The following is a 27,705-nucleotide window of genomic DNA, read 5'->3' on the forward strand; positions in this document are numbered from 1 at the left end:
AGAATGCTCTTATCTAGCGCGCTTATCGAGACTCGCTCGTTGACTCGTTGATCTTATGGCTAAGTCGGCGTGTATGTGGGATACCTTTACTTGATATAAGCTCCTTTCTGAAGCTTCCTTTTACTGTTTTTGTTGTTCTTGCTTCAGCGCCCTTCCACTCCTTTATTCATTCATTCATTCATTCATTCATTTTGGAATTCTTGTTTATTCTTGTCGCTCCTTTCGTCCCAACATGAAGCCAACCGGCTTGTTCAGGGCCTTCTTTGGCGCTGCCCTCATTGCGCAAACAGTTGCTTTCTTCCGCGTTACCTGCGCACCATGGAAGCGCGAGCGAATCGATTCCCTTGTCAGTCCAGGGGCTGAGAGTTCCCACATGCATACCTTCTGGGGATCTCGCAAGATCTCTGCAGACACGGTCAACGGAGCCGACTTCCAGGATGGATGCACTTCGTGCGATAATCAGCTTGACAAATCTGCCTATTGGATGCCTACTTTGTATTATGGTGAGTAGTCACATATATCAAAGGCAGTTGAGCAAGTTTGTCAGACTTACATCTGTTTAGTCAAGAAAAATGTCACTGTCCCCGTCAAGGTTGGCATTTTCCACGTGTATTATCAAGGGCAGGAGAACAACCCAGGCCTATACCCCGAAGACTTTGCCCTCATCGGTGGCAACCCCAAGATCACTGAGGATGAAATCCGGGAGCAGGGTGGCAACGGTATTCACTGGGTGAGTGGCGAACGTTCAGCCCTCTAAACGAGACCAATCGCTCACGCATGGGTAGCATTTCGACGAGAGCGACGAAGTCAAGGAGAAATGGCAGTTTCCCAAGAAGCGTGGCACGGGGTGGCTTCGAGGCAACGTCCCTTTTCCGGGCTGGGTTGTCAAAGACAAGGCGTTGGGCCGATATCGTGCCTGCAATGACACTGTCGATACGGGGTGCATCAGCGTCCCGGGCATGTTTTTCGCTGTCTGGTATGATGTTGGCGACGCAGAGTTCTTCACGTTTGAAGACGGTGACTACTTGACCTTGTCAAGCGGAGGAGGTACTAAACACGTCCCCCGTCTTGAGGTTTGCCTTGCTGACTTGTAGCAACAGGACATACCTACCACGGCGATTTTATCATGGGCTGGGACAAGTCGGCATTGTGGGAAGTCTCTCACAATACAACCGAGTTCGCCAAGATCGGTGGGGAGGCCGCGTACGTTCGCAGCGACACTTGCAACGCAACGGCCGAGGCCACGACTTACCTTTGGGATCTTGACTGGCAGACTGTCCTGGCAGCAAAGAACGGGTCTCTGAGTGAGTCCGTCGTGACTGGTACGTACGACAACTTTTTGACCATCACGGATGGAAAGAGTGTCAATGCTACATGGAGTGGTAAGTGGGGAGAAGAGGGCAGTTCCGTCGACGACGGGGAGAAGGCACTTGACGAAGCATCCTCTGTTTCTGTTTCGTCTCCCTCAACATCAACGAGTGCTCCATCTACTGTGGCATCGTCTAGTGGAACAGCAGACCTCTCCCAGACGACGCTATCGACGGCCACCATCTCCGCCAAGGCCCAAGGAATTGAAACCGTGTCAACAGCTACCCTGGCAGCTTCTTCGACTGCCAATGCGCAGACTACATCCTCCTCCTCCAACAACAACAACAAACATCACTCTTCGAGCAAGACACACTTCCGCCTCCACCAGGCGAAGAAGGGTTGCAGAGCTTCTCCTCCCAAAGAGCGCCAAGATTGATTCTTGAGCACCGAATCGATATTCTGATGGCTGGGACCATTTGCGTAGCCGACATGTCACCGATTCAGGGTCTCGTAGCATGCGGCAAGTTTATAGCTGGCGGTCTAGGTTGGGTCGGGAAACTTGGATTTAGTATGGCTTTGCTGGCAATAGCATCTTGAACAAGTACCCAGAGAACATAGAGTAGAACCCCGTCAGACTGCTACTGGGCTGTAAAGCCTCCATCCACTGGAAGACACACGCCCGTGATCCACCTGGCCTCTTGACTTGCAAGAAAGATGGCCGCGCCCACTAAGTCCTCTGGAACACCTGTTCCGTGAAGCGGATGAAGTGATCGGATAGATTCCATGTCGTTGTGCTTGACTGTGTCGGCCCAGATGGCCGTCTCGGTGTCTGCACTGTGTTAGACGGGCCGACAAGGCCTCAGGCGGGATACTCACATCCTGGACAAATCGCGTTGCAGTGAATGCCGTCTTTGGCATAGTCCAAGGCTACCTGTCTAGTCAAGTTGGACACAGCACCCTTTGAAGCACAGTATGACGCTACGTAGTCAGTATTTCTGTCTTTACTCTTAGGTCTGGCATCTTACAGATATTTCGACCCGCAACAATGCCGTATATCGACGATATGTTGATGATCCAGCCCCTGTCACCAGTCTCAGGCTTCTCTTGCTTCAGCATCTGAGCGATGGTGTACTTGCTCGTCAGGAAAATGGACTTGACGTTGACGTTCATCGTCTTGTCCCACCACTCTTCTGGCGTCTCGTGGATCTTGAGTGGTTTGTTTCCTGCTTCGGCAGAAATGCCAGCATTGTTGACCAGCCTGGGGCATGTCAATACTTAGAGTTGCCAAAACTTGAGGACGTCTTCCAGACACTTACACATCGATACGTCCGAACTCGGCCACTGTTTTCGTCACTAGGGCCTCGACAGCTGTAGCCTTGCCTACATCCGTTTGAACAAAGATTGCTTTCCCTCCTTTCGACCGGATGAGCTCATCGGTGCTGATTGCTTCTTCCCCATTCACATCGAGGCGTGCCTTGGGCTGGAGATCTGCGCAGACGACGGAAGCTCCCTCGCGAGAGTAGCCGAGTGCAATAGCACGACCAAGACCGGAGGAGGCGCCTGTGACGATGCAGACCTTGCCTGATAATCGGTGGACGGATGTCGGAGCAGTCATTGTAGATGATTGAGGTACGACTTTGTTGGAGAAAAGATTATGCTGGGTTGATAATGAGTCTTTTGAGTAAGACTGAGGTCAAGTCTCAACGTCACCAAAGGGTGGTATCTGACCACCTCATTAGCCACGGCATGTCTATTTAACATGCTCACTTGCCTACCACGCAACAAGGTTTCCGGCCTTCCGAGATGGGTAGGCCAACCGATCTGCCGAATTTATGCACTCAAACAAGGAATCAAGCCGAGAACGCGGGGTCGTCGGGTACGTTCGTTGCCAATGTCTCAGAACTCGGTATATGGCTTTGCGGCCTGTTGAGGGGTTGTGCAGAATGCTGCATATAACATGCGGGGTGTCTATGCCGAGGTCGACACGGAATGGTGTCCGGTAGGGGAGAAGGAATGGCCATCTCAAGAAGGCAGGGTCATTATGGATATGGTTATGTTATTCTACCCTTTCGGCCACTCATCAACAAGCTTAGCGGTATGAAAACTAGTAGTCCACCCCAGATCCCTCTGTATCCCCTCAAGCAGCTTCAAAACAGCCTCCTGCTCACACCTCTCAAAAAACACCTGCCCCGCGACAAACAGGGCCTGCACCGAATTGATCCTCATCGGATCCGTGGGATTCGCCAAGCTGATGCCGCATATCTCTCTCGCGTGGTCATGCACTTTGGCCTGGATCTGCCTGTATGAATTGAGGCGGGCGGAGACTGTGGAGCGGATAGCCGTTGACTCTTGGGGTCTGTTGACGAGGAGGAGGATCATGGCCATGTGGTAGTTTTGCATGGTTGCGGCGCAGATTGGTAACTCGTACCATATTTGTTCAAAGTTGGTGAAGCACTCCTCCTCACTTCCTAAATATGCTGTCCTAGCACTCGGTTAGAAGGTTGAGGGGAGACTATTGTACCACTTTTGCAACTCGGCCATCAACAGTTTCCATCGCTCGAGAAGCCGCTCCTGGGTGACTCCGACTGGAGGACGCTGCCCATGAGGCAGGGCATAGTCGGTGGGGTTGATGGCATCGCCAGACGTAAGGTAATTCGATATCTTGCCCAGGAGCCAGGTTAGCTCGTTGCTCTTGGTGTCTTCTTCAATATCGGCCGAGGTGCGAACGTCAGCTGAGCCGGGAGGACTGAATGGCATTAGAGAGCCGTTTTCATTTGTAGCGAGGCCTGCATTCTGCCATAGGCGCATGTCTTTCAGATCAAGACGAGTCTGTGTTTCGCTAATGACTGGACTAGGCTCAGAATATCACTCAATATTCGAAAGAGGCGACAACTTACACGCGCAAAGCAAGTCTTGTCTTGCCAGACTCCAGAAGATGGGGCCTTGGATTGCCGTCCGAGGGATCACTACCGGTGATGACGGGGCAGCGAAAGGATCTGATTTGGGATCAAAGAGCGGCAATGCCTTGAGATGTGCTCGCCAGGCTGTATCAGGTGCATCCATGAGTTCATATATGCAAAGTATCGCCACAGCAGCAAGCATGTCCTCTTTATCACTCAAGTCATTCTCATATGCTCGTAGATCAACCGCATTTTTGAGGTGGTTAATAGCTTCGCCATAATGCTTCGCAGACTGGTAATGCCAGTCAACAGCATAACGGGATGCATGAAAACTGTTTTCAGAAGAAGTCTCAGCTCGAGAGAGGCGGTCGAGATGTTTGGCCGAGACTGCGCAAACTGCTGATTTCAACAGGGGCTTTGTGGCTGCTATGACCGGGACTTTGCAGGAGAAGTAGGACCCCGTATCAAATATGTCCATCCTGAGACTCTGTGAGAATAGGAGACTGTGGGGTTGAGATGGGGAGACTCACCATTGACCAGGACCTTGCTTGAAATGTCTGAGCAAGTGCAATGCCGTCAAGTTTGATGTTGATGCCGGCTCATCTATATCTGGCGTTTGTGGATGCTCGGCATAATCTTGGGGTTCATCCGTTGCTGTCAAGATGCTTTCTTCTATAGGTGAGTCAAGGATGGCTTCAGAAAAGTCATGAATCGGAACTGATTCCTCTTCTGGTTCCTGAATATCCCCAAGCTGCCGGGATGGCTCATCTTGATGTGCATAGGGGTCTTTGACATGTATAAACCGAACTGAACAAAATGTCAACGTTGCAAAACGTACAGGACTGACAAAAGCCCACGCTCGGCTGGCACATGAAGCCACACATGGTCGTCCTGGAAGACGTGTTGATCCTGGTGCTGGGAGAAGCTCGCGTCCTTGCTCTTGTCTCTCGGCGATGTCTCAAAGTGCCGAAATATCGACCTCTGAGAGTAGCAACATTCCCGAGAACCCCTGCGACAGGGCCCGCAGATGGGCTTGACCTCGTCACACTTCAATTTCCTTCGCCTGCATGTTTGGCTGCCCAGGGTCAGTTTTGCTCGGCAATAGACTTCCAAGAGAGGGCACGCATACCAGCCAGAGAAAGAACGCATCCTGCGTCTCAAAGATGGAGCATTAATGTCTAGAATCTGGGATAAAGAGTTTTCTCAGTTCAGAGCGTGAAGTTGACTCAGAGATGAGGTAATGAAGCCGAGTGATGGCGTCTGCAAAGGGTTAACAAGCCGAGGACCCAACATCGGGAGAAATCAAGGCGAGTGCGGGGTCGATACTCGGCGGCGATAAGCGAGACCGGATGCCCAGAGTCTATTCTCCAGTCGTCAACCATTATAAGAGCTCAATATTTTAATTCTTGTAAGTAGTAGGTGAATCTGCAAGTCTACTATTTCGATATTGCCACTCTCGACCATGTCAACGCTATTTTCCGTCTCTGGCAAGACTGCCATCATCACAGGTGCCGGCTCAGGTAAGTTACACCAAGTACCTCAACCCCCCATCACTAACACTTTCAAGGTATCAACCTCGCGTTTGCTGAGATACTACTCTCTCGAAACTGCAACGTCGTCTTGGCAGACCTCTCTCTGAGACCCGAAGCAAAAGCTCTGTTGGCCAAGTATGAAGACAAGACTTCGTCTCCGAGGGCTGTTTTTGTGGAAACGGATGTGACGTCCTGGCCGGCTTTGACGCGCATGTTTGAAGTTGCTCTGCGTGAGTTTGGTGACTTTGACATTGTCTGTCCTGGTGCAGGCGTTTACGAACCAAACTGGTCCAACTTCTGGCACCCTCCAGGATCACCCGAGAGCAAAGACGGCATTGACAGCGGACACTATGCTCTTCTTGACATTAACCTCACACACCCTATTCGAGCCACTCAGTTGGCCATAGCACACTGGCTGCACCCTCGCACTCCCTCCAACTCCAAATTCCCTACCCCTGCTACAGCCTCAACCGGGAACCCAAAGCGGGTAATTCACATATCCTCGATAGCAGGCCAAATCCCCGTATTCCGAGCCCCCATCTACGGTGTCTCCAAGTTTGGCATCACAGGTCTCGTGCGGTGTCTCGCAAACCTCGAAACAACCGGTATCCGCGTCACCGCCGTCGCACCGGGCGTCGTGCGCACACCTCTCTGGACAGAACATCCTGAGAAGTTGGAATTTGTGGATGAGACGCGGGATGGATGGGTTACGCCTCAGGAGGTAGCCGAAGCCATGTTTAGCTGCGTCGAGAGTCCCGAGCATGTTGGAGGGACAATTCTTGAGGTTGGAAAGGATAATACGCGACAGGTGGGAGTTTACAATGATCCTGGTCCGGATCTGAAGGATCCGAGCAAGGGATTTACTACGAGTAACGCCGAGCAGGGAGACGCAAGTGTTTGGGGTTGGCTTGGGAACAAGGAGATTTGGGGTTCTAAGCTGTAGGCTAGAAATGGACTGCCAGTCGTGCAGAGATCTTCATCGGATGTATCATTCCTATGTCGGCTTGCTTTTGGTGTGAACGCATCTAGAAACCCGCATCTTGGGCTGTCAAGCAAGACTCTTATTTGCTGCAACAATTGTGATATCTATCACAAGCCGTGTTATCAACTGCATCTGCATACGCGGATTACCTACATGGGCAATCCCAAAGAGTCAAATGACCATCTCGGCATCGTTTCCCCTCTGCAAAGTGGACGCCACCTGAACATCATTACACCGAGTTGCAGGAGTATGCCCCACGCGCTATGGGGGCCTCAACCGCGCCAATTAGTTGCGGGTTTACGCAATTGGTTTCGTGGTACATTGTACCGAGTGCTCGCTTCGGCTTGTTGGCCGCTAGAGCCGAGTCCGCAATGACGTTTGAGGTCCAGACCTCGGCTTGACTGCCATTTTGGGGATTGGGTGAGTCGTCGACGCAAGACAGTTGAATATGATTTTCGGTGAGAATGGGCGTCAAGCTAGATCAAAGAGAAGGAAGATACTTTGTAATAGTAGTATAAAGAATGAATAGTCGCGCATTGCTGTCAGACGCTCTATCCGCAATCCCCGCGAAATTCCTTCCCCGGTCTGCCTCACGCCAACATTACCATCACCATGGATCAACCCGACGTTCTCATCATTGGCGCTGGCATGTCCGGTATTGGACTCGCCGTCCAGCTAGTCCGTCAATACGGAACTCTAAACTTTGAAATCATCGAAAAAGACGCCGAGATTGGCGGCACTTGGTGGGTTAATTCCTACCCTGGCTGCGGATGCGATGTGAGTATAACAACACAGCCAGACATCAAGCGTGCTAATGGTTGACAACTAGGTCCCCTCTCACTTCTTCTCATACTCTTTTGCTCTCAACCCCGACTGGTCTCAGGCATATGCGATGCAGCCCGAGATTCACTCGTACTTTAAGGATGTTGCGGCTCAGTATGAGATTGAGAAGCACGTTCGGTTCAACTCAACTGTCCAGTCTGCTCGTTGGGATGAGACCTCTGGGACATGGGATGTTATATGTCTGGATGCAAAGACCGGCAAACTCGCCACCCGGCGCTCCAAAGTCCTCGTTTCAGCGGTAGGAGCACTGTCTATCCCTAAGCCATGCACCATTCCCGGTGCATCAGACTTTACTGGCCGCATCTTTCATACAGCTCAGTGGGACCACTCGTTTGACTGGAAGGGAAAAGAGGTGGTGATGATTGGCAAGATTACCCATCTCGCCCTTGAAGCAGCTTGTCAACTAATGCTTTGCTAGGAAACGGCTGCAGCGCAACCCAGGCCCTCCCAGTCATGACTGCTGGAGATGGAGCCGTCAAAAAGGCAACGCAGTTCGCTAGACAGTCACACTGGGTTGCAGAACGTCCAAACCCGAAACATTCAGCCTTGTTCAAGTTCGTTATGAGATGGGTTCCCTTTGCGATGCGCATCCACCGCGCGAGACTTTACTGGCAGAATGAACGAAACTTTCATGGCTTCAAAGTCGTCGAGGGACTCGGAATGCGAAATCAGTGGGAGAAAGAGGCTACTGACTACATACGAAGGACAGCTCCGGCTAAGTACCACGAGTTTCTGGTTCCCAAGACCGAGGTTGGATGTAAGCGAAGAGTAAACGACACGGATTACCTCATTTGTCTGCATCGCGATAATGTCGACTTGGTCTATAATGACCCGATAGAAGCCATCGAAACAGCAGGAGTGCGCACAAAATCAGGTCGACTAGTCAACGCCGATGCTATCATCCTCGCCCATGGATTCGAGACCCAAACGCCCTTGTTCCCCATGAAAATATTCGGGAAGGGCGGTCTTACTGTTAATGAACACGCAAGTACTTTCAACAAGCAGCCAAAGATGAGGCTAACACGCTTATAGTGGGATCAGGTCAGTGAGGGTGCAGCTTCGTCTTACTTTGGAACCTGCTTGTCCAACTTTCCCAACTTTTTCATCATGATGGGCCCCAACACTCTGAGCGGGCATCTCTCTGTTATTTACACCTCTGAGTGTCAGATCAACTTCACTCTAAGAGCCATCCGACCCATCCTAAAGAACGAAGCCGACATTGTCGAAGTCACAGCAGACGCCGAGAAGAGGGACATTGACGAGGTCCAAGAGAAGGCAAAGAAGTTGGTTTGGGCCACGGGGTGCACATCTTGGTTCATCGAGACAAAGTCGAACAGGAACACCATCATGTTTCCGGATTGGCAGTTCAAGTTTTGGTGGAGAAGCCTCTTTGTGCCATCAGGCGACTTTGAATACCGAAAACTCGTTCGAGAGCCTCGTGCACTGGAAACAAGGACATCAGGCCGCGGATTGTTGGTGCTTGCTGCTGCTACTCTTGCTGTTGGTGTTGGATCTATTTATCTCGAGGTTCTAAAGTGGCATTCATGACTAGCTCGAGTTTGAGTATCAAGACAATTACGGCGAGATCCTTTTCAGATTACTATTTGTCTTCGTCAACAGGAAGAATTCAATTTGGCTTTAGCCGTGGTGGTGCTCAATCAGTTATGAAGCTTAAAGGTGCTACTCACTAGCATTGGCGTGTATTAAGAATACGAATTAACGAAATAAAAGGGGCCTTTCTCGGAAGCCTCAACTACCCGTTGGCGAAGGCCCCACCAGCCAACTTTCGGGGCAGGCTCCGCGCCCCTCAGTTGGGCACAAAAGTCGCGGACAGCCACAAAAGTCGCAGACACTAAGATGCCTCATTTTGTATGAGAAAAACCGCCTTTTTCGATGAATTGATTTATAACAGCGTCTATTTTGATTCTGATGACTTGAATGAGGTACAGAAAGCCGGCCAAAATGCACATAATGCCAGAAAGGGCGTAAATCGCGCCCTTGCGGTCTTCTGAGTCCGTCTCTTCGCCCAGCCCGGGCTGCTTCCTCGGTCACCTTAGCTGCCAATTTTGCTGTGACTTTGACTGGCTTCGTTGTTCAAGTTGGCCCTCATGACTCTCACGGTCTCGGATAAGGTCTTCCAACGCTGACTAGGCTGTGAGAGCGGCGGCACTTGTGTGGTAGTTGCCTCGGGCAAGGTGTATCCGGGTCAATGACTTCAATGACTTCTGCCGGCGGTGATGACTTCATAAATGGGGGCAGCGAGTCGAATTGAGTGTCATCCTGATCTTCAGGATCCCTTCTTTCTACGAGGGTATCCTCATCTTCATCATCCTCGTCATTGAAGGGGCCTAGGCCGGTGAAAGTGACGGTGTCATCGCTCTTGGGGAAGTCCATCGCGAGGATCGGTCTCGGCGCCTTCGAGGCTCGCTGCCTAGCTCGTCGGAGCTCTTGTGATTCGGGAATATCAATCATGAAGCCATCGGGCTTTTGGTTGAGGAGCTCATTAAACTTAGAGTTACTAGTATCAATAGAAAGGTAGTCAGTTTCTCTTCCTGTATCCTTCAGCCAATCCTCGAACTTCCACGCTTTCCTTGTTGTACCAAAGCGAGCAATCTTATCAGCTTTCCAAAGCTCGAAAAAGCGGCCTCTTTCCTGCTTGACGAGAGATTTGACTGAGCGAAGTTGACGACGTTGTTCCTTCTCCTCGGCGGCGGCGAGCTCGACCTCGTGTTGTTCCTTGATATCTTCAAAGTTGACACTTGTAACAAACATACCACTAGGCTTGATGAATTTTCCGGGCTTTCTCTTGCTTGTGACTTTCTTGAGACGTGATTCGAAGTTGCTGACGAAGGCATTACGCTGCTTATCCATTAAAATCGACTCTGAAAGCACCTTTCTCGCCGACTGAAGCTTCTCACGGCTCGGCGAGCTCATGACGTCACCGTATTTATCGAGCACGGCGGCGAGGGAGTCTTCAGCTTGTTGGAATCGTGTTTCCTTGGGCAAGAGGTCGGTATAGGCGGGCTCGACCGGCGTACGTGATTTAAGCTGCTTCTTGTGGATATATGTGATCGCAGGCGTGGAAGTGATAGGATAGATACCGCTTTTCTCAAAGCCTCTCATGATATGAGCAGCTGAGAAGCCTTCGTAATAGAATTCGTGGAAAGCAGCGGCAAAGGAAAGTCGTGTGAAGGCCAGGTTGCCCTCTCTTATCGACTGGCGAAGAGCTTTTTGGTGTGCATTTTTCAGGAATTGAAAAACGCCCACATCGAGAGGTTGAAGGATATGAGTGGAATGCGGAGGCAAGGTGCAAAACACGATATCGAACATGATACAATAGTTGACGAAATGGAAGGCTGTATGACCGGTGAAGCCGTCGATGATCAGAAGTCGATAAATTCTCTCGTTATCCGGCCGACAATTGGGTGGCTGCTTGAATATGTTATGAGGCCTTCCAGGCTCTCGTAACCACTCATCACAGCCAAACCATTCCTCTAGGGATAGCCCGGTCTTCTGTGCCTTGGCCGAAGCTTTCCAAGACTCAACGTTGAAGTGATGAAGCCACTCGAATGCGATATCTCGGTTACTGAAGCCGGTCTCTGACTTGGCAAAGCGCATGCCGGGCACGCAGTCGATCTCTAACCATGACTCTGTAGGAAAAGCTTTGAAAATAAGCCAAGGAGGAATAGTGTCACCAACGGCATTTCCTGCTCCCAAAAGTGACGTTGTTTCGCGGTTGTTAGGGTCAGAAACCTCTGGCCGCTGGGCACGAGTGGTCCTTACGATCAGGACCTGGATTCGCTCGCGGAGGCAGCCAATACGGATGCCGCATTCGTCCTCATTCCACATCTCTGAGGGACCGATATCTAGCTCTTCCACGGTGGATTTGAGGTTATCGAAGAAAGTCTCAGTGTTCTGGATGTCATTGTTCTCATATGACTTCCGTGCCTTATCCACAGCCTTGATATGTGACGTTGTAAGTTCCTGATGACGGCTACGGAATTGGGCATACCAATTCTTGTTAAAGGGACTGTCAGGAAACCCTCTGCTAAGTCGGAATTCCCTCGCAGCCTCCTCAACTTGAGCCCTTTCAGCTGGAAAGCCGGATCTCTCAAGCCAAACAACATATGCCACTAGGGCGGCCTCTTCCTCGCGCGTGATAAGCGGTGGGCGGCCCATTTTGACAGCCGGCTTTAGTCTCATCGCTTTTTCAACCGCTGCCTTAGTAACCCCGAGCTTCTCAGCTGTATCACGATAGGAGCCGGGTTGCCGTCTGCCGTTATTGGTGGTATTGCGGGTGGCACGCGTGAAGCGCCTCTCATTATTTTTGGCCGCATTGACGGCATTTTGGATCCGTAGATTAGCCGAGACTCGAGCCATAATGATCTTATATATCTGAGTACTTGGATTAAACTGAAATGGCTGTTTTTTAGTGGGTTTTGAGGATGTTTGAGTTCACGCGCGGTATTTTGAGGTGTCTGCGACTTTTGTGGCTGTCCGCGACTTTTGTGCCCAACTGAGGGGCGCGGAGCCTGCCCCGAAAGTTGGCTGGTGGGGCCTTCGCCAACGGGTACTTCTTTAAATTAGAGCCAGAAATTTGTCCTAAATCACCAATGAAGTGCACTGTAGAGCCCACGTTTCACCAAGCCGCCAACTTGCCAAGCATGCTGGGGACCTGTCATGGTAGCATGTTGATTGGTCCATCACCCGTCAGGCCAGCCTCAACCACCCCAAGCTGAACCTCCTTGAGCTGTGCCTCACCTTGGAATAACTTTTCTTCTACAACAACAACCGAAAGAGTTTCTATTTCCAACAGAGGCTCTCCCCTATGCTGGAATCTTCTGTCTGACTGCGAAGCATTAGCAACGCTCCCTACTGCTACCGTTGCGATCTTCTAGCCCGTACCGTCAACCCTCAGTATACCTATTGGCATCGCGGCAGCAAAATGGCAATCCGGTCAGCGCGGTTGAACACTGGTAACCTAGGAGGCCGGTTCTGGAATACCATCCGCGAGAATTGGTATCTAGGCTTCACTTCCTTTGGAGGACCCCCCGTTCACTTCAAGATCGTAAGTAGCCTACCACTCTTCTACCAAGCCAGACATGACTGCCGAGATCAATGCGCTTGAAATCAGTATTAACCATGATGGATGTTAGTTCAATGACAAATTCGTCACCAAGTTATCATGGATCGACCAACAGATGGCGAGAATGGCCCCCATTCACTCGATGGTTTTCTGCTAACCTCCACAGTATCAAGAGCTGTTCAGTGTCTGCCAAGCCTTCTCAGGACCTGGAAGCACCAAGATGCACTACTGCATCAACCTCATCCATGACGGCTTTCTCCCAGCGCTTCTAGGCTTTCTGATTTGGAGGTATGTCGTGTTCAGTCCACGTCGCAGCGAAGCTAACAAGGTAGTCTCCCCGGAGCTCTTGGTATGTACGGACTTTCCATCGGAGTCTCTAATATCGGTGACTCCCTCCCACGAGCTGTCTATGCCCTCTTGTCTGGTCTGAACGCTGCTACTGTCGGTATCATCGTTCTCGCAGCGGTTCAGCTATCAGAAAAAGCCGCCACCGATACCATGACGCGGATCCTAGTTTTCCTAGGCGCCGCGGCCGGACTTATGTATAATGCGCTCTGGTATTTCCCCTTGCTGATGTTCTTGGCGGGCTTGGCAACCGTTGCGCATGACTTTCGCTGGCTCCACGGGCCTGTCAGAGCTATCGCCGCAATGTTCAAGAGGGAGGCCAGACATTCATCGGAAGATGCTGTTGAAATGCAGATTCAGCAAGAGGCAGCTGCAAGAAGTGGTCATGACGAATCTTCCACTGGACAGGATGGCAACCAGTCGATTCACGAACGTGGAACACTCCCAGTTTCTGAGCAGGACGCGTCGACAGCCGAAGAAGAGCCTCGAGTGGTACCTCAAGAAAGGCGTCTCAACATCGGCTGGAAGTTTGGACTGTCTCTTATCATTCTCTTCCTAATCTCTTTCGTCGTGGTCATGGTCCTCCGTGGAACGTTGCCGAATAAGCCACTCTTGTACAGCCTCTTCGCCAACATGTACCTGGCGGGTACGATCATTTTCGGAGGAGGGCCAGTGGTGATTCCTCTCCTCCGAGAATACATCGTCGCCGAGAACTGGGTCAGCCCGCGAGACTTTCTCATCGGTCTCGCCCTCATTCAAGCCTTTCCAGGGCCGAATTTCAACTTTGCGGTATATCTTGGGAGTCTCACCGCTATCAACGGTGGCTTTAACTCTGCCGCCGGCGCCATCCTCGGCTTTCTGGGTATGTTTGTTCCTGGGTTGATTACGGTTCATGGAACAATGGGCGTCTGGGGGGCGATACGTGGATGGAGATGGGTCAAGTCGTCGCTGAGAGGAGTCAACGCCGCTGCTGTTGGCCTCATTTACACAGCAGTATATCGTCTTTGGCAGATTGGATACATCGATCAAGGATTTCAGCAGGGCACCAGTCTTGCTGTGGAGCCTTGGTGGGTTGTTGTGACGGCTACGAGTTATGTGGGTGGCTATTGGTTTCGAGTCAGTCCGCCTGTGGCCATTGTCACAGGAGCTATCATGGGTCTCATTTGGTATGGTGTTGTGTCTGGTTGACCATTTTCTCGCCAATATGCGATGTATTCTTGCCCCGAGCAAATGTTTAGATGTTCTTTACAGCCGCTGGTTATCGTGTAATTCTATCTCCGATGGATGACAAGCGGTTTGCTCTATAAAGCAGAATGATTGAGTGTTGGAGCATATCACCAATTAGCCCAATGGTTGTATGATTTCAGAGACAAGATTCAGCCAGCCAACGAAAAGACTTGCAGGGGCTTGAATCCTGCTTGGCGAGATGCACGTGAGTTGCGGGGTGAGATGTTACTTGGATCCCACTTGAGCTGATGTCGTTGTCACCTTTCACCAACAACCACCAACAATCATGGCCCTCGACGATCTCGCCCCAGAGCTTCTGCTACTTATACTATGTCAAATCGACACTCCTAAAGACCTACATTCATTTATATCCGCCTCTCCGCCTTGTTACCGCCTCTTTGAGGGCTCTCAGGAACATGTCATATCATCCGTCTTGAGAAACGCCTTTACTATTGAAAACATTCGCCATGCCGTCGCGGCGCTATCTCTGCCTGCTGCTCATAAAATACCACGGCCTAGCAATACACAAATCACCTCTGCATTAGATCGATACTTTGATGGCGACATTTTGGATCTTCCCGAGGACAAAGCATCTCTGGTTGCTCTATGCCGTTTATATCACCGCGTCAATCAATACACAGACGATTACTTTCAACACTCGCTATACATCCTAGGATATGTCCCAAGCTGCAGCGCCGACTTTTATCCTTCCATTAGAGAACGCACCAGGTTCTACCGTGGGTTCCTACGGCTCGAACTCTTCTGTCGCGCCTTCTACGACAGAGCATATCCCGATGAGCCTGAGCCCGGCAACTCGAAACAGATTCAATTCGATGATTTCGTTTCTCGTCTGGAACCATGGGAGGTGGAGGAGATCAGTTGCGCTCTCTGCTATCTTGTCTTTGTTGTCGAAGGAGTTGTCGATGCTGTTGAAGACAGCCTCTACCAGGCTTTGTTAACCAACACCGCAACGCACATTATGCCACCTGGCGAGGCCCCACCGAAAGAACTTACAAGTACGGATATACCAGATGGAGGCTACTTGATCCGTTGTGATAGCCTCGACAGGGAGGGGTTGGAGCTGTTCTCAGAGAGGGGAAAGTATCTTGCGCCCGAACGCATTATTTCTCTCGCAGCACTCGGCGTCGAGTTTGTCCACCACCTTTCCAAGTCTAATAACGACAAGAGGTACTTGATAGTTCAAAGAAGGGCAAAGCGTGGTCTGTTTCTACCCGACACTTTGGACGCAGCACCAAGTACCGACTCCGAGATCAAAACACCGGACAAGTTCAACAACATCGGGGTGGACCGGCCGAACTTGGGCTGGTTCTGGTTCAAGGCCAGAGAGCAACACATTTACTCGGGCTGGCACCCGACATATGACAATTGGCGGCTTCGAGAAAGGGCTTTTGTTTTTTGGGATCCAAGGAGGATACGGAACTTGAAGGGGTTGTATGCACAGTTTCCAAATGCCAGAAAGGGACGTGTTGATGGTGTTTATGCTCGTTGGAGTAGGGAGAGTCTAGAGGAGCGTGTATCAGACATGTGGATACCAAAGGTAGTCGTGAACGAGATCCTCCATGGGTCTGGCGAGCTTCCTATGGAGGAGGAAGACTACTGATGGAAACGTACCTTGGCCTACAGAGTTAGAGTTAGTTATACAGAATACTTGATAGTACTCAATAGGAACAGGTATCATCACCAATCACAGAACAGAAGCAGGTATTCAAGAAATCGCCATCCTTGTGGTATTCATTTTTGCTAGCTAACTAATGCGTAAAGAGAAACAGAAACTGTCAATTTAGACGCCAACTATATCCATTCAAAATCTTGACATTTTACATTGCGACCAAAGACTAATCACCGCCGCATTTTACAGTCGGGGGATCGTCTTGGTGGCACAGCAAGAGGAGGGAGCAGCCTCCTCCTTGGAGCCAAAGGCATCCTTAGACGCGGCGTCAACGCAGAGGGCAGAGGGGGGAACCCACAGGCCCGGGTTCTTCTGGTAGAAGTTGGCGGCGCGGAGCATGACGCTCACGGGCTCGGCAGGCATGATGGGGAAGTCCTCGGTTCGGGGGAAGTGGGTGAGGCCGAACTGGATGTAGCAGACAATATCGGTGTTTTCGATCGACTCGTCGCGGGCAACCCAGTCGAGGATGGTCCTGTTGTGAGGGTGGTTCTCCTCGCCGGTGGACTGGCACACATAGTCGCCGGCAGGGAACAGCTCGTAGTCCTTGTAGGGAACGACCCAGAGACTCTTGCGGGCAAAGGCGGCGCGGGAGTGGACGACGCTGCCAGGCTTAGCCAGCAGACCGGGGCAGTTGTTGTTGAGGATCTTGTAGGCCACGGGCTTCTTGGCCGAGGGGTTGATGCTGTTGGGGTTGGTGATGGCCCAAGAGCGGCTGGTCTCGTGGCAATAGTTGACAGCAGCCTCCTTGGAAGTTCGGAGGGGCGTGTTCTTGCAGTAGAAGCCGTTTCCGTAAGGGTTCTCGGGGGATCCGACGGGTGCCTCAGAAGGCATGGCATCGTTCTGGACGATCGAGTTGTTGGGGCCGTCAACCTCGGGGTCGACTCGGAGGGAGAAGATGTGCTGGTGGTTGTGGGCGTTGATGGTGGGAGCGACCTCGGTGCCGTAGGGGGCGGCAACCTCGGTGGGGTGCATGCAGTAGGTGTTGAGCATGCCCGTCAGCTTGATCTCGAGCTTGTAGGTGCCGTCGAGGGTGAAGGTGTGGTAGAAGCCGTACTCGTAGTTGGCGGCGGTGATGATTTGCGAGATGATGAGCTTGCGGTCGCGGGCAGAGATGACGGTTCCGTCGCGGTAGTCGGTGTGCTTGTACAGGAGACCGTTGTCTTCCTCGTGAATGCAGATGGCATTCTTGATGACGGCGGGATCACCCTCGCCAGTAGCCATGACAGCGTCGAGATAGTGGATAGCACCCTTGCAATCACATCCCAGCTTGAGAGAGTTGGTCATCAGACCGGTACCATACTCACCAACGTCGAAAGCGTGCTTCTTGTGGTGAGGAGGCTCGGGGTTACCGTAGGGAACCACCATCTCGACGACACTGATGCGGTTGAACAGGGTGCGCTCTCGCTGCTCGTGCTGATCCTCCATGCGGACGTCGGACAGAACAATACCCTCGCGGTAGTTGAAGCCAATGTGCATCTTGTACCCGGCCCACGAGATCTCATTGCCGCGCATGCGGAAGGACACGCCCTGGGGCTGGGTGATGTTGATGGGCTTGAGGGTGCCGTCAATGTAGTTGTCACCGATAAACTCGGGCATGTAGTTGTGAGAGGTGAGAGGCACCTTGGTGCGCTCTCCGTTGACGTAGCGGACGTCGACGGTAAGGACCTCTTCCTTCTCGGTGTCGACGACGACGGAGAAGTCGAGGGGGTGAGCGTACTGGTTGTCGTTGGGAGAAGCTCGGTAGTAGGCGAGACCCTGCTGCAGACGACGCTCAAATCCCCATCGGTTGTCGACGCCAATAGCCCAAGCATCAAGGAAGACCTTGGACATGTCGTCGATGCCAATGTCCTTGCAGGCCTTGATGACACGAGGGTCGGCACGAGCGACACGCTCGCAGACGTCGAGATCCTCAAGAGTCAGGGTGGGACCGACCTCTGAGACGGCGTTCCACTCCTCGACCTTGGACTCGGCAATGTTGGCGACAACCTCGGAGACCTTGCTGGTACCCTTCTCGATCACGATGGCGAAAGCGCGGCGGGCAGGTCGCGGGCCAGTTCGGGCGCGAAAGGCGGCATATTCAGCCTTCTTGGGCTCACGGAGAGTGAGGCAGTTGAACTTGAGAGACTTGGGGCTGGCATAGTCACGGATGATCTTTGCCGCAGCGCGAATCTCTTCAATCGATAGCGGATCTAACAATTGTAAGTAAAAGATCAGTCAATTGGCAGAGTCAAACTCACCGAGAGGATGCGAATTCTGAGAATTGGACAGATCGGGAGCGGCGTCGTTGGGCTCTTCCCGAAAGATGGTGTAGCCGGCAATAGAAGAGGTGTCTGCAATCATGGTGGGGGTTGTCGGGGCTGAGCGACTGTGCCATACGGTGGTTGATAAAGGTGGTTGTAGTAGGGTGGTGTCCAAGGAGCGATGCCTGGAGACGCTTGTTGTTTTGGTGTTGTAGAGTTGATTGAACGTGTTTTGCTTGACTTGCTTGCTTTGAGGCTCAAGAGATGTCTTATCGAGTCGAGGACGATGCCTTCTTATAGACGAAGCAAAGACAAACCATCGGACTCTACCGGTGGCGTACTCCGTGACACCGCTCCGCAGCGGACGGCCTCACGAGGGACGGCAGACTCCACCCGGTGATGCTTACGGGCGGAGAGAGCGTTAAACAGAAGCAAAAACACTGACTCGCCATTGGTGCTGAGAGCCGCGAAACGAAGCTCTTCCAAGAACTGCAGTTGAATTGCATGTTTGGGAGCCTCGTTCTCGCTGACTGCCGCGCGGGCACCCCGGCAGTTAACCTACAGCCGCGAGAAACTCCTCTTTCTACGCTATCCGAGGAAGGGCAAAGGATGGCAGAATTCGAGAGTGAAGAGATCCACTTGTTTCCCGATTGTCTTTATCGCCCTGTGTCTCAGTGACACTTCGCGGTGGCTGGATTTCCAACCAGTGACAGCCAGTAAGCGCTTTCTCTCTCCCAGCACGAATTGTCCAGACTCTCCTCTCGCCCTGCAAAGCTTCTTACAGGACCAAGCTCGAATCTCTTTGTCACAGCAACCAATCACGCATCCTTGCCACTCTCCCCCCATCGTCCAACCAACAAATCACCATACCGTATACGGCAGTTGACTCTCAGTTTTGAACCCTTGACACGCGCTTAACCGCTTCCGGGCAACGTTTTGCATTTTTTTGGTCGATAAGGAGCCCCGAGATAACCGACAGGTGATCGCTTCCGCCGATGTCGCCTGGGCGGACACGAGGCCCTCAATGACGAGTTTCCATTTGCTCTGTGCCCGTTACTTTACGTTGTAACAAATTACAAGAGGCGCACACACCGGCCCGGGATGGCCTTCACCTGGGAATACCCCGTGGGGAAAAGGCGAGACTTCAATGTGTGGTGAGACCCCCCTCCCCCTTCACCTCATCACGTAATGGAATCGTCCTCAGCTCAGTGTCCGATGCGATTCATCACAGTTCCCCATGGGGCATCGGCTTGGGTTCCCCGCAGCCGGGGTTCGGGGGGCCTGGCGATGGCGTCGAGGAATGTCAAGACTTCTAGATCTTGGAGAAACAGGCGCGTCTCGAACCTCTATTTTACAGTGCCTCTCTGCTGTACCGACAGCACGGTCGGGGGCATGAACTCGCCTGTACCTTGACCTTATCTGCGCCGCTAGATAGCTGTCAGGGCTCGGGGGACTGGGGTCGAGATAACAGCCTAAACCAGGAAAACCTGCCAGACAGAGCCTAACCTCAAAGTGCGCCCACTTGGTCCAGGTTTTTTTTTCCCTCTGAGTGTGTGCTACACAGCCCGTTGTACGTACTGCCAGGTACTCCGTACAGTACTATCACTGCTTATTGGGGTCCGTCCGTCACACGATGCCAGACAAATCGAAACCTCGTTTCCCCCAAAGATAGTCTCCTGACGAGACTTGGTCCGTACGCACCCTGAGGAATTTTGTCTATAAACACCGCGTCGCATCGCCCTCCATTTCGTGTCCAGACGCCACAAATCCCATCTTCTTCAAAGTCCCATATCAGTCTTTGTCTTCAATTCCCCCTCAAGGCTGCCCGTCGCCTTCCCCCTACGTCATTTCCCCTTGCCATCTCGACCAGGTCATTGTCAGACGCGGCCATGACCACCGACGTCGAGACAAACTCTGCGCTCAAGCGCGTGGACACGAGCAACCAGGCCATCGCAGATGCCGAGGACCTCGCTTGTTTCGGCCATGAGCAGGCCCTCACCCGCAAGTTCAGCATCTGGAGTATGCTTGCGCTGGCCTTCTCCGTCCTGGGTACTTGGTCCACCTTTGCTCAGGGTCTGTCCAGCGGCTTGACGAGCGGCGGCCCCGTGGCTATCCTCTGGGGTCTCGTTCTTGTCTTTGCCTGCAATTTGTGTGTTGCTGTCTCTCTTGGTGAGATGTGCAGCAGCATGCCCACGGCCCTGGGTCAGGCATATTGGATCTCGCGCCTCTGGCCAACATCCGCCGGACGATTCTGCTCTTACCTATGCGCCTGGATTAATACATTTGGCTGGATCACGCTTTCCGCGTCGCAAATTGCCTTTATGACCGAGTTCATGCTCAGTATGAGGGTTCTGTTCAAGCCGGACTGGTCTGGCGCAAGCACGGGTTGGGTTCTCTTCCTTGTCTACGTCGGTACAACATTCGCAATGACCCTCTTCAACGTTGTTGCTTGCCGAAAAGACATTGTCCTTCCCATGTTCAACAACTTTGTCGGTATCTCCTTCGGAGGACTCTTCTTCATCATCAGCCTAGCGCTCCTCATCTCCGTCGGAACCAAAGATAACCTCGAATTCAAACCCGCCGACTTTGTCTTTGGCACTTGGATCAACCAGACCGGCTGGCCTGATGGTGTCACCTGGTTCATCGGTCTCGTCCAAGCCGCCTATGGTCTGACTGCCTTTGACGCCGCCATCCACCTTGTCGAAGAGATTCCCTCGCCTCGAACCAATATCCCGCGCGTCATCTGGCTTTCCGTGGTTATTGGTGCCATTACTGGTTTCATCTTCATGGTTGTTTGTCTCTTCTGCATCCAGGGAATGGATGTTGTGCTGGACCCATCGACTGGCCTGCCTTTCATGGACTTGCTCAAGGAGACGGTTGGTCTTCAGGGAGGAGCTGTTCTCCTGGCTCTCTTCATCATGAACGGAATGGGACAGGGAGTTGGCATCGTCACCACGGCTTCTCGTCTGACTTGGGGTTTTGCTCGTGATGGTGGTATTCCCTGGAGCAACTACTTTGCCCGAGTTGACGAGACCTGGAAGGTTCCCGTCCGCGCTCTGTGGCTTCAGGGTGCCGTCATGGCTTTGATTGGAATTCTCTACACCTTCGCTTCGACTGTACTGGAGGCCATTCTTAGCGTCAGCACTATTGCCCTCACAGTCTCGTACGGCATGCCTATCCTGACTCTTCTCCTCGTCGGCCGAGACAAGCTCCCTCCTGGACAGTTCTCCCTCGGACGATTCGGCTCCGTCATCAACTGGGTTTCAGTTGTCTACTGCGTCGTCACGACCGTCTTCTTCTTCTTCCCGAGCGAGCCGAACCCGTCCGGCGCCGACATGAACTACGCCATCGCCGTCTTCGGCATCATGCTGATCGTGACGCTCGTCTTCTGGGTCATCAAGGGACGTATCACATACATGGAGACAGAAGAGGCCCAGGGCAATGTCATCTACGCCCAGCAGGCCGAGCGAGCCAACTACGTGGACCGCACCAAGGAGCAGAGGGAGACGGACCGGCAGGCCAAGACTGGAGTTTCCTGACTGGGGTTTGGGTTTACCTTCCTTTCATGTACAGAGACTGGTAATTCTTCACGTAAATTAGTGTTGTTGGATGGACGACAGTTGGATGTTAGTCTACGATGGAAGTCTCATCTCTCACAATACAATAGCTCGTTCCTTACTCACACTGTGCTTTTTTGGCCTATCTTGTTGCCCCATTGGGAATGGTTTAATCGTGACTGCACCTTAGACCGTGTCGTGCATGTCACCGTTGAGAGCAAGGGTTCGTCCCTTTTTATCAATCTCCATTAAACTCCCCAGCAAGGGTCCAACGGTTCCAAGCACCTGTAACATTATTACGTAGCAAAGGGAGATCTGCATCTCGAAATCATGCAGAATAGCTGCCAGATCTGGAATCGACATCGTAGCGCGCTCGTCCGGCCCGGGATGGGGGGGCGGCCCTGGTGTACCCACACCGGCCCGGGGTAACCATGCCGAGGCCCCGATCGTCAAAGCGTATCTCTGCGCGCGAGAACCTGGGGGGCAAAAAGAAAGGAAAGGCAAGTTCCCCGCACGGGTAACACGGGTGGGATGCAAGATAAAGGATGGGGGCCGCTACATGTTCACGCATGATGTAAACGAGGCTCTGAGGGATGGCTGGTTTGGTTGACCGAAGGGATTCATAGTCGCCACTTTCGAGTATCGGCTAGCGTTTCTCAGTAACGAGATTGTTCATTCCTGTTGGTACATCAAGGCTTAGAATGCTGACGAGGTCGCCTCGGCTCGTTATGGATTTGCCAACGCAGCTGAAGGCGAATGATTCGATAAACCACCTGACCTCGCAACACGCCAAGGTCGTTCTGCAGCCAATCCGCCACACATCAAGAAACCAGGTTTGGTCTACCTTGGCCCAGAGCTCAACCATGTCCACGCCTTTGTTGCGACATGCTGGGAACTCAGCCTGTCCTTGTCAAAATCAACACCACGGTGTCAAAATCCAACATACGAGCTCATCTATTCACTAGAGGGACCGAGGTGCAAAATCACTTGTTAGAGCCAGCAAGGAAGCCCTCAAAATCAATACTCTCAACCAAGAGTGGCGAAATCTCTGGGCAGACCCTTCACAAGACCACATCAAGGCTTTACACTTGGATTTGACAAGAGCTCTATCATACCCCTAAAGAAGATCGGGTCCGGTTTCACAAAACCACGTCAAAACCTTAAGACTAAATTCGTCTAAGCATTTTGACCGGAAATCCTCTCGAAAACACGCTTTGGAACCCCTAGTGCAATGCTCCAGGCTGTCTCATGATCCGCACCCGAGAGGACAGTGCTGGAATATGATATGACATCTTTCGCCTCCTCAGCGTTCCAACACTTTTCAAACCATTCGGGGCCCTGAGTAGCAGCATCTCCAACCATGTGATCCTTCTCGGCGAAGAATACATCCATAGAAAGAGGCTTGGTAGTTGTCCTCTTGAGTGCCTCGACCAGTTTTGGCTTCAAATCGTCGTAGTCTTTCCAGTCGCCCCAGCCGTCAATCTCCTTGATGTTTTGCATGAGGAAGATCGGCTCGTGAGACATGCCACGGATGTTCTCGGAGTGTATCAACTTGAATTGTTTCGGCGCTAGTGACTCCTCGAATTTGGCGTCTGGATCACCGCTTGCATCCGGTTGACTGCTTTTGGTCAAGTTGACGAAAGTCTGGCTGAAGCCGGTCGAAGTGGAAATAACCGGAAGCAGAGTGCTGTTGACAAAGCCAATCACCTTGTCTGCGTGTGCCATCACACCGTTCGGTATGGCCTGAGTCAAGGTCATGGACAGAACGTGAGAGTGAGAGGGCAAGATCCAGGGTGCGGCGATGGCAAAGTATGGGCGATCCGGATGCAGAATCTCGGGATGGTGCAGGAGCATGTCAAATGCGTAGACAGTTCCTCCGCTGTGGCAGGCGACAGAAACGTGCTTGATCCCGAGATGCTTGAGTAGTGCCAATACCATCTCTGCAGCAGTGTCAGTAACTACACCGAAATGAATATCCGACCTGGATCTGCCTTGCATCTTCCAGCTCGGTGAGCCTACGTACCTCGACTAATACTGACTCGTTTCTCCAACGCAACCTCATCAGTCCCGCCAAATCCCGGCCGGTCCAGACTTATGAAGCGGACCTTGTGCCGTTTCGCCAAGTCATCTTTAGTAATATGGAGCAGACGGGAGGCCATTAGTGGAGGAAAGAATAGTAGAACATTCTCCTCTTCAGGGTTGGCTTCGTTGCGATATCCAAAGTCGACGTACTTGACTTGAAGAGTCGTCTGATTTTCACCTTCTGAGGGGTTGACGGGAAACGTGAAGCTCTGGTGGAAGCGCGGGTCTTGTAGAAACCCGTCAATAGACGGGGATTCAGCTGTCTGTGCCATGGAAATTCAGTTCAAAGATATCTCTATGCTAAGAAAGGATGCTGCTTAGGCTTGGCGCGTGGTTTTGACAAGTGATGGTGTTGCTGTAGGGTATTTATTCCGACCACGGCCAAGGGCAGCCTGGAGTTCGGAACTCGGAGGGGTGTAAGCAAGCACATGGTAATAATTTCCCATGGCCCACATGAGCAAGGTATGATTGGTTGACACGGTACCGTGACGCGTCGAAGGATGATGGTTTGTGCGTATATCCGTGTCAGCACCGGAACTAGAACCTCTCAAAGGCTGCGACTTTATGAGTAAATCTACACAGGAAAGATCAAAATAATAGCAAAATGTTCTTGAGGGAAGAAATAAAACTCTATGATTTTTGCAGTATTTCTTACATCTTTACCGCCATCCTTAGATATGTGTATTCCTTGATCTTGCTCATTCATGAGAGTAGAGAGACGATGGACTGAAGCTCGATTTGCACTCCTCGATAACGAAAGGCGTTAGCCCAACAACGCCACAGCTCGGTCTTTCTGAGCCAAAATTAAACTGCCCCGCTTCTGCTGCCAATCTTCTACCCTAGCTTGCAAAAAGACCGAGGGCATATCATGTGCTCCTGAATCCACTACAGCAGCTTCAGCAAAGGCAACATCTCTGGCTTATTCTCATACCCCAGAACACGCTTCAGATTTGCCTTTGCCTTTTTGTTCAGTAACCCCTTTGCCGGTGCCTTTTCAATGAGAAACATGACCATGTCCTCGTTGCCATGTATCATGGCCTGCTCAACCGCGTTCCGCACACTCTCCTTGTTCTTCCCAGCTCCTTTGTCTAAGAGAAACTGGGCCATCTGCACGTCTCCTGTTCTTGCAGGAACAGCCAAAGCTCCGTCGAGTCGCACACCCAGACTGAGAAAGTACTCGACCATGTAGTCGTAGCCACTCTCAAGAGCTTCTACCATGGGCTGTGGTCCGATACTAAACTTGTGCTGCACCAGCCTCTTGACGATAGGCAAGGATCCATCCCGGATTGCTTTGTACATCCTCTTTGTTCCCCAGCGTCCAAAGTCATCTCCTGACCCATAGTAGTCCCAATATGGAACCTCGCCTGCCTGGCAATTCGCCGTCATGATTGGGTAGAGCATATCGAAAACCTCGAGGAAGGTGGTAGTGTTGAAAAAATCGCGGAAAATTTTGACCGCGTACTCCTTCCGCGTGTCATCGTGGAATCCATAGTCCCGCGGCCTGACAGCCGGACATGCAGTAAAGGGCGGATCGGCTTCTATCGCCAGATGCATATACTCCAGATTGCACATGCGGTCAGCCTCGCGAAACATCTCGGCCCTACAGAGGAGGAGCTCGGAAGGAAAGTCCTCCAAGCTCTTTATCAGAGCGGTAAGGCATTCGTTTCTTCTCAGCCGCATGGCGACTGAGATTGGGGATCCAAACGTGAACCGGGCAGCGTCTTCTCTTTCCGATGGCTTGCGGCCGAACCTCTCAGTGTTATAGATTTCGTAGATTGGGTGGCAGTTGAAAGGTGCCGGACGGTAATGGCCTTTATGCCTTTCGAGGGGAGGGTGGTGTGTGCAGGTGACTTTGCTGCCAGCGTCGAGTCTATCATGAAGAAAGGTGATTTCATTCAGATAGACTGCGACTGCGAGCAATGCATCTCGAAACAGCCCACAGCTCTCGTCCAGCACCAGCACAGGAACCCAGGGCTTACCACATGTCCGAAGTCCAAGGTAGAAATTCAGAGGCTCGCTGAATTCGCCCTGGAACGCTGCAAACTCGGAGATTTGACGCACAAGATTCTCCAGCTCGTCCTCATTCTTCATGCTCCAATCTGGCCGGTCTCCCCGTGCTCTTTCTTCTTCCCTCCATTCCAAGATGCGTTCAGCAATCGCCTTGAGCCAGAGATGTTCAGAACTTGGCTCGAGTGTCAGGACTTTGTTCATGACTCTGGCAGTGAGATAGTCGACCCAAAACTTGTTCCTTCGCTTTCCCTCGGGCAGATGCCAGCATAGGCGTAATATTCCCGACTCGTGGATGGCTTTCATGGCCATGAGAGAAAAGTCGCGGCTCACGAGACGAAGTCGAAACGCGTTTCTGACTGAGAGATCTGCCATGCTGTGGAGGATGATTTGCTGCCATATTTCGACCGGGAGGGCTGGTGGGCTGACAGAAGCTCTGGGGGGTGAATTCTCCGCGCTGGCCCCATGGCAGCTTTCCATGGTGTCTTGGCAACTGAGTGTTTCCCAGGGAAGCTTGAGGAGTACCATGATGATAGAAGTGGTATTAGGGGCGCTGGATGAAGTCTCTGGCGACTGTCTTCTCGTGTTACTTCTCGTGTTGTATTTGTACTTGTGACCAGCGCAGTTGTTGGTAAAAATGAGTCAGTCGGTATGACCACCTGCCTACCTCATCCAACAATTGGTTACAATCCTTGCTTCGGGTATTTCCCCTTTGTGACGAAGGTCTTGGCATCCACAGACACAAGGCAGAAGATGGCAGAGCTTAATGCTATGAGCTTATGCAACAATAAGTCAGTCAGGATAGAAAGGCTATCATTTGGGCTGGGCTCAGTAAGAGTCTGATGTTACGGGATTATCCTAGACTGTTCTTATAGACGAGTGAAATGTTAGTGCAGTACTTTGGAGTTGAGGTGTGATCGTGGCGCTGAGCTGTGGCTCTTGGAAGGTGGCGCCAATTAAAGACAATAAGCCACATTTTCCCGCGTTCTCATTCCGCCACTTGAGGCTGACAAAAATAGGGAAGCTGACCCCGTGGCCAAAGCTCGCGAATTGGGGTTGTTTTCTTTTGTCGCCAATTGACCCCACGCCACCAAGCCCTTGCTGCTTCATCTCCGCTCGCTTCCTCCACCCCTGCCCAGGTGAATGCTGCTGGTACCTCGTTAACAGCCAAGAATCCAAGAGAGCTGACCTGCATCTAGAAGCCCGCGATAATCATTTCTTCCTCCCGGATGCCGCAAGCGCCATGGACTGTTGCGGCATCGACAGCGAGTCGCTAATGCTGGCCATCCAGCTGCAGCGCCAAGACTTCGATGAGTACGAGCGCGCGAAGAAAGGCAAGCACCGTGAAGACGAGATCATCGATTCCGAAGTCGCTATCGAGGCGTGCCGCCAAGAACTCGAGGAGATGGCGACGTTCCTTTCTGACCAGGCCTTCTGCATCAGCATCGCCAAGGCTGTCGAATCGGACGCTCTCCTCATCGCTGAGGCAAAGGCGGCAGAGGAACAGGCTGGCAGCGACCGCGCTTTTGCCTTGAGGCTATCCGGAAACCCCCAAGCGACACCTGCAGCCGACACTACCAAGGCGAACGAGAAGAAACGGTCCGCCGATCACTTGGGTGATGCTTCTATTGAAAGATTCAAGTTGATGAACCGTTTCGAACCGGATTATGCTGAATCCTCCTCCTCAGCCGCTTCCCACGAGCCAATCGAGACCAGAGAATGCATCGCCTGCACCGACAGTTTCCCAGCTTCTGCCCTCTCTCGCTCTCCATGATCCCATGAGTACTGCAGGGGGTGCCTCGTTGGCCTTGTTCATTCTTCTCTCCGCGACGAGTCCCTCTTCCCTCCCCGATGCTGCACCCAACCCATTCCGATCGAGACCGGCCCATGGTTCTCTCCAACCCTC

The 27,705-nt window shown here is 52.1% G+C and overlaps 11 protein-coding genes across 11 annotated transcripts; 6 read left to right on the forward strand and 5 right to left on the reverse strand.

Moving 5' to 3' along the window:
* Positions 1–232: 232 nt before the first annotated feature.
* Positions 233–1,744, forward strand: NCS57_00198000 (DUF1996 domain-containing protein; the record flags this gene model as incomplete). The annotated part of the gene is made up of 4 exons (XM_053052023.1): positions 233–503; positions 564–730; positions 786–1,047; positions 1,101–1,744. 4 exons carry the CDS (start codon positions 233–235, stop codon positions 1,742–1,744), a joined length of 1,344 nt encoding a protein of 447 aa, XP_052917269.1.
* A 202-nt stretch (positions 1,745–1,946) lies between these two features.
* On the reverse strand, positions 1,947–2,923 carry NCS57_00198100 (uncharacterized protein; the record flags this gene model as incomplete). Its single annotated transcript, XM_053052024.1, has 4 exons — positions 1,947–2,137; positions 2,185–2,286; positions 2,334–2,566; positions 2,625–2,923. The coding sequence occupies 4 exons, from the start codon at positions 2,921–2,923 to the stop codon at positions 1,947–1,949; spliced, it is 825 nt and encodes a 274-aa protein (XP_052917270.1).
* A 446-nt stretch (positions 2,924–3,369) lies between these two features.
* Positions 3,370–5,282, reverse strand: NCS57_00198200 (uncharacterized protein; the record flags this gene model as incomplete). Its single annotated transcript, XM_053052025.1, has 3 exons — positions 4,206–5,282; positions 3,830–4,154; positions 3,370–3,790 (listed from the first exon to the last, which is right to left on the reverse strand). Exons 1-3 carry the CDS (start codon positions 4,684–4,686, stop codon positions 3,370–3,372), a joined length of 1,227 nt encoding a protein of 408 aa, XP_052917271.1. The 5' UTR covers positions 4,687–5,282.
* Positions 5,283–5,670: 388 nt separating this feature from the next.
* Positions 5,671–6,683, forward strand: NCS57_00198300 (uncharacterized protein; the record flags this gene model as incomplete). Its single annotated transcript, XM_053052026.1, has 2 exons — positions 5,671–5,728; positions 5,776–6,683. The coding sequence occupies 2 exons, from the start codon at positions 5,671–5,673 to the stop codon at positions 6,681–6,683; spliced, it is 966 nt and encodes a 321-aa protein (XP_052917272.1).
* Positions 6,684–7,334: 651 nt separating this feature from the next.
* Positions 7,335–9,113, forward strand: NCS57_00198400 (uncharacterized protein; the record flags this gene model as incomplete). Its single annotated transcript, XM_053052027.1, has 4 exons — positions 7,335–7,499; positions 7,552–7,930; positions 7,984–8,549; positions 8,598–9,113. The coding sequence occupies 4 exons, from the start codon at positions 7,335–7,337 to the stop codon at positions 9,111–9,113; spliced, it is 1,626 nt and encodes a 541-aa protein (XP_052917273.1).
* A 3,397-nt stretch (positions 9,114–12,510) lies between these two features.
* On the forward strand, positions 12,511–14,184 carry NCS57_00198500 (uncharacterized protein; the record flags this gene model as incomplete). Its single annotated transcript, XM_053052028.1, has 3 exons — positions 12,511–12,633; positions 12,818–12,939; positions 12,984–14,184. The coding sequence occupies 3 exons, from the start codon at positions 12,511–12,513 to the stop codon at positions 14,182–14,184; spliced, it is 1,446 nt and encodes a 481-aa protein (XP_052917274.1).
* A 1,912-nt stretch (positions 14,185–16,096) lies between these two features.
* Positions 16,097–18,253, reverse strand: NCS57_00198600 (Amine oxidase; the record flags this gene model as incomplete). The annotated part of the gene is made up of 2 exons (XM_053052029.1): positions 16,097–18,102; positions 18,151–18,253. 2 exons carry the CDS (start codon positions 18,251–18,253, stop codon positions 16,097–16,099), a joined length of 2,109 nt encoding a protein of 702 aa, XP_052917275.1.
* Positions 18,254–20,042: 1,789 nt separating this feature from the next.
* NCS57_00198700 (uncharacterized protein) lies at positions 20,043–21,692 on the forward strand (the record flags this gene model as incomplete). The annotated part of the gene is made up of 1 exon (XM_053052030.1): positions 20,043–21,692. The coding sequence occupies one exon, from the start codon at positions 20,043–20,045 to the stop codon at positions 21,690–21,692; it is 1,650 nt and encodes a 549-aa protein (XP_052917276.1).
* Positions 21,693–22,886: 1,194 nt separating this feature from the next.
* NCS57_00198800 (uncharacterized protein) lies at positions 22,887–24,064 on the reverse strand (the record flags this gene model as incomplete). Its single annotated transcript, XM_053052031.1, has 2 exons — positions 22,887–23,650; positions 23,734–24,064. The coding sequence occupies 2 exons, from the start codon at positions 24,062–24,064 to the stop codon at positions 22,887–22,889; spliced, it is 1,095 nt and encodes a 364-aa protein (XP_052917277.1).
* A 613-nt stretch (positions 24,065–24,677) lies between these two features.
* Positions 24,678–26,327, reverse strand: NCS57_00198900 (uncharacterized protein; the record flags this gene model as incomplete). Its single annotated transcript, XM_053052032.1, has 1 exon — positions 24,678–26,327. The coding sequence occupies one exon, from the start codon at positions 26,325–26,327 to the stop codon at positions 24,678–24,680; it is 1,650 nt and encodes a 549-aa protein (XP_052917278.1).
* A 715-nt stretch (positions 26,328–27,042) lies between these two features.
* NCS57_00199000 (RING-type domain-containing protein) lies at positions 27,043–27,573 on the forward strand (the record flags this gene model as incomplete). Its single annotated transcript, XM_053052033.1, has 1 exon — positions 27,043–27,573. One exon carries the CDS (start codon positions 27,043–27,045, stop codon positions 27,571–27,573), a length of 531 nt encoding a protein of 176 aa, XP_052917279.1.
* Positions 27,574–27,705: the final 132 nt, after the last annotated feature.

Source organism: Fusarium keratoplasticum, chromosome 2, assembly GCF_025433545.1.
Source record: "Fusarium keratoplasticum isolate Fu6.1 chromosome 2, whole genome shotgun sequence".
NCBI classification, from domain to species: Eukaryota; Fungi; Ascomycota; class Sordariomycetes; order Hypocreales; family Nectriaceae; genus Fusarium; species Fusarium keratoplasticum.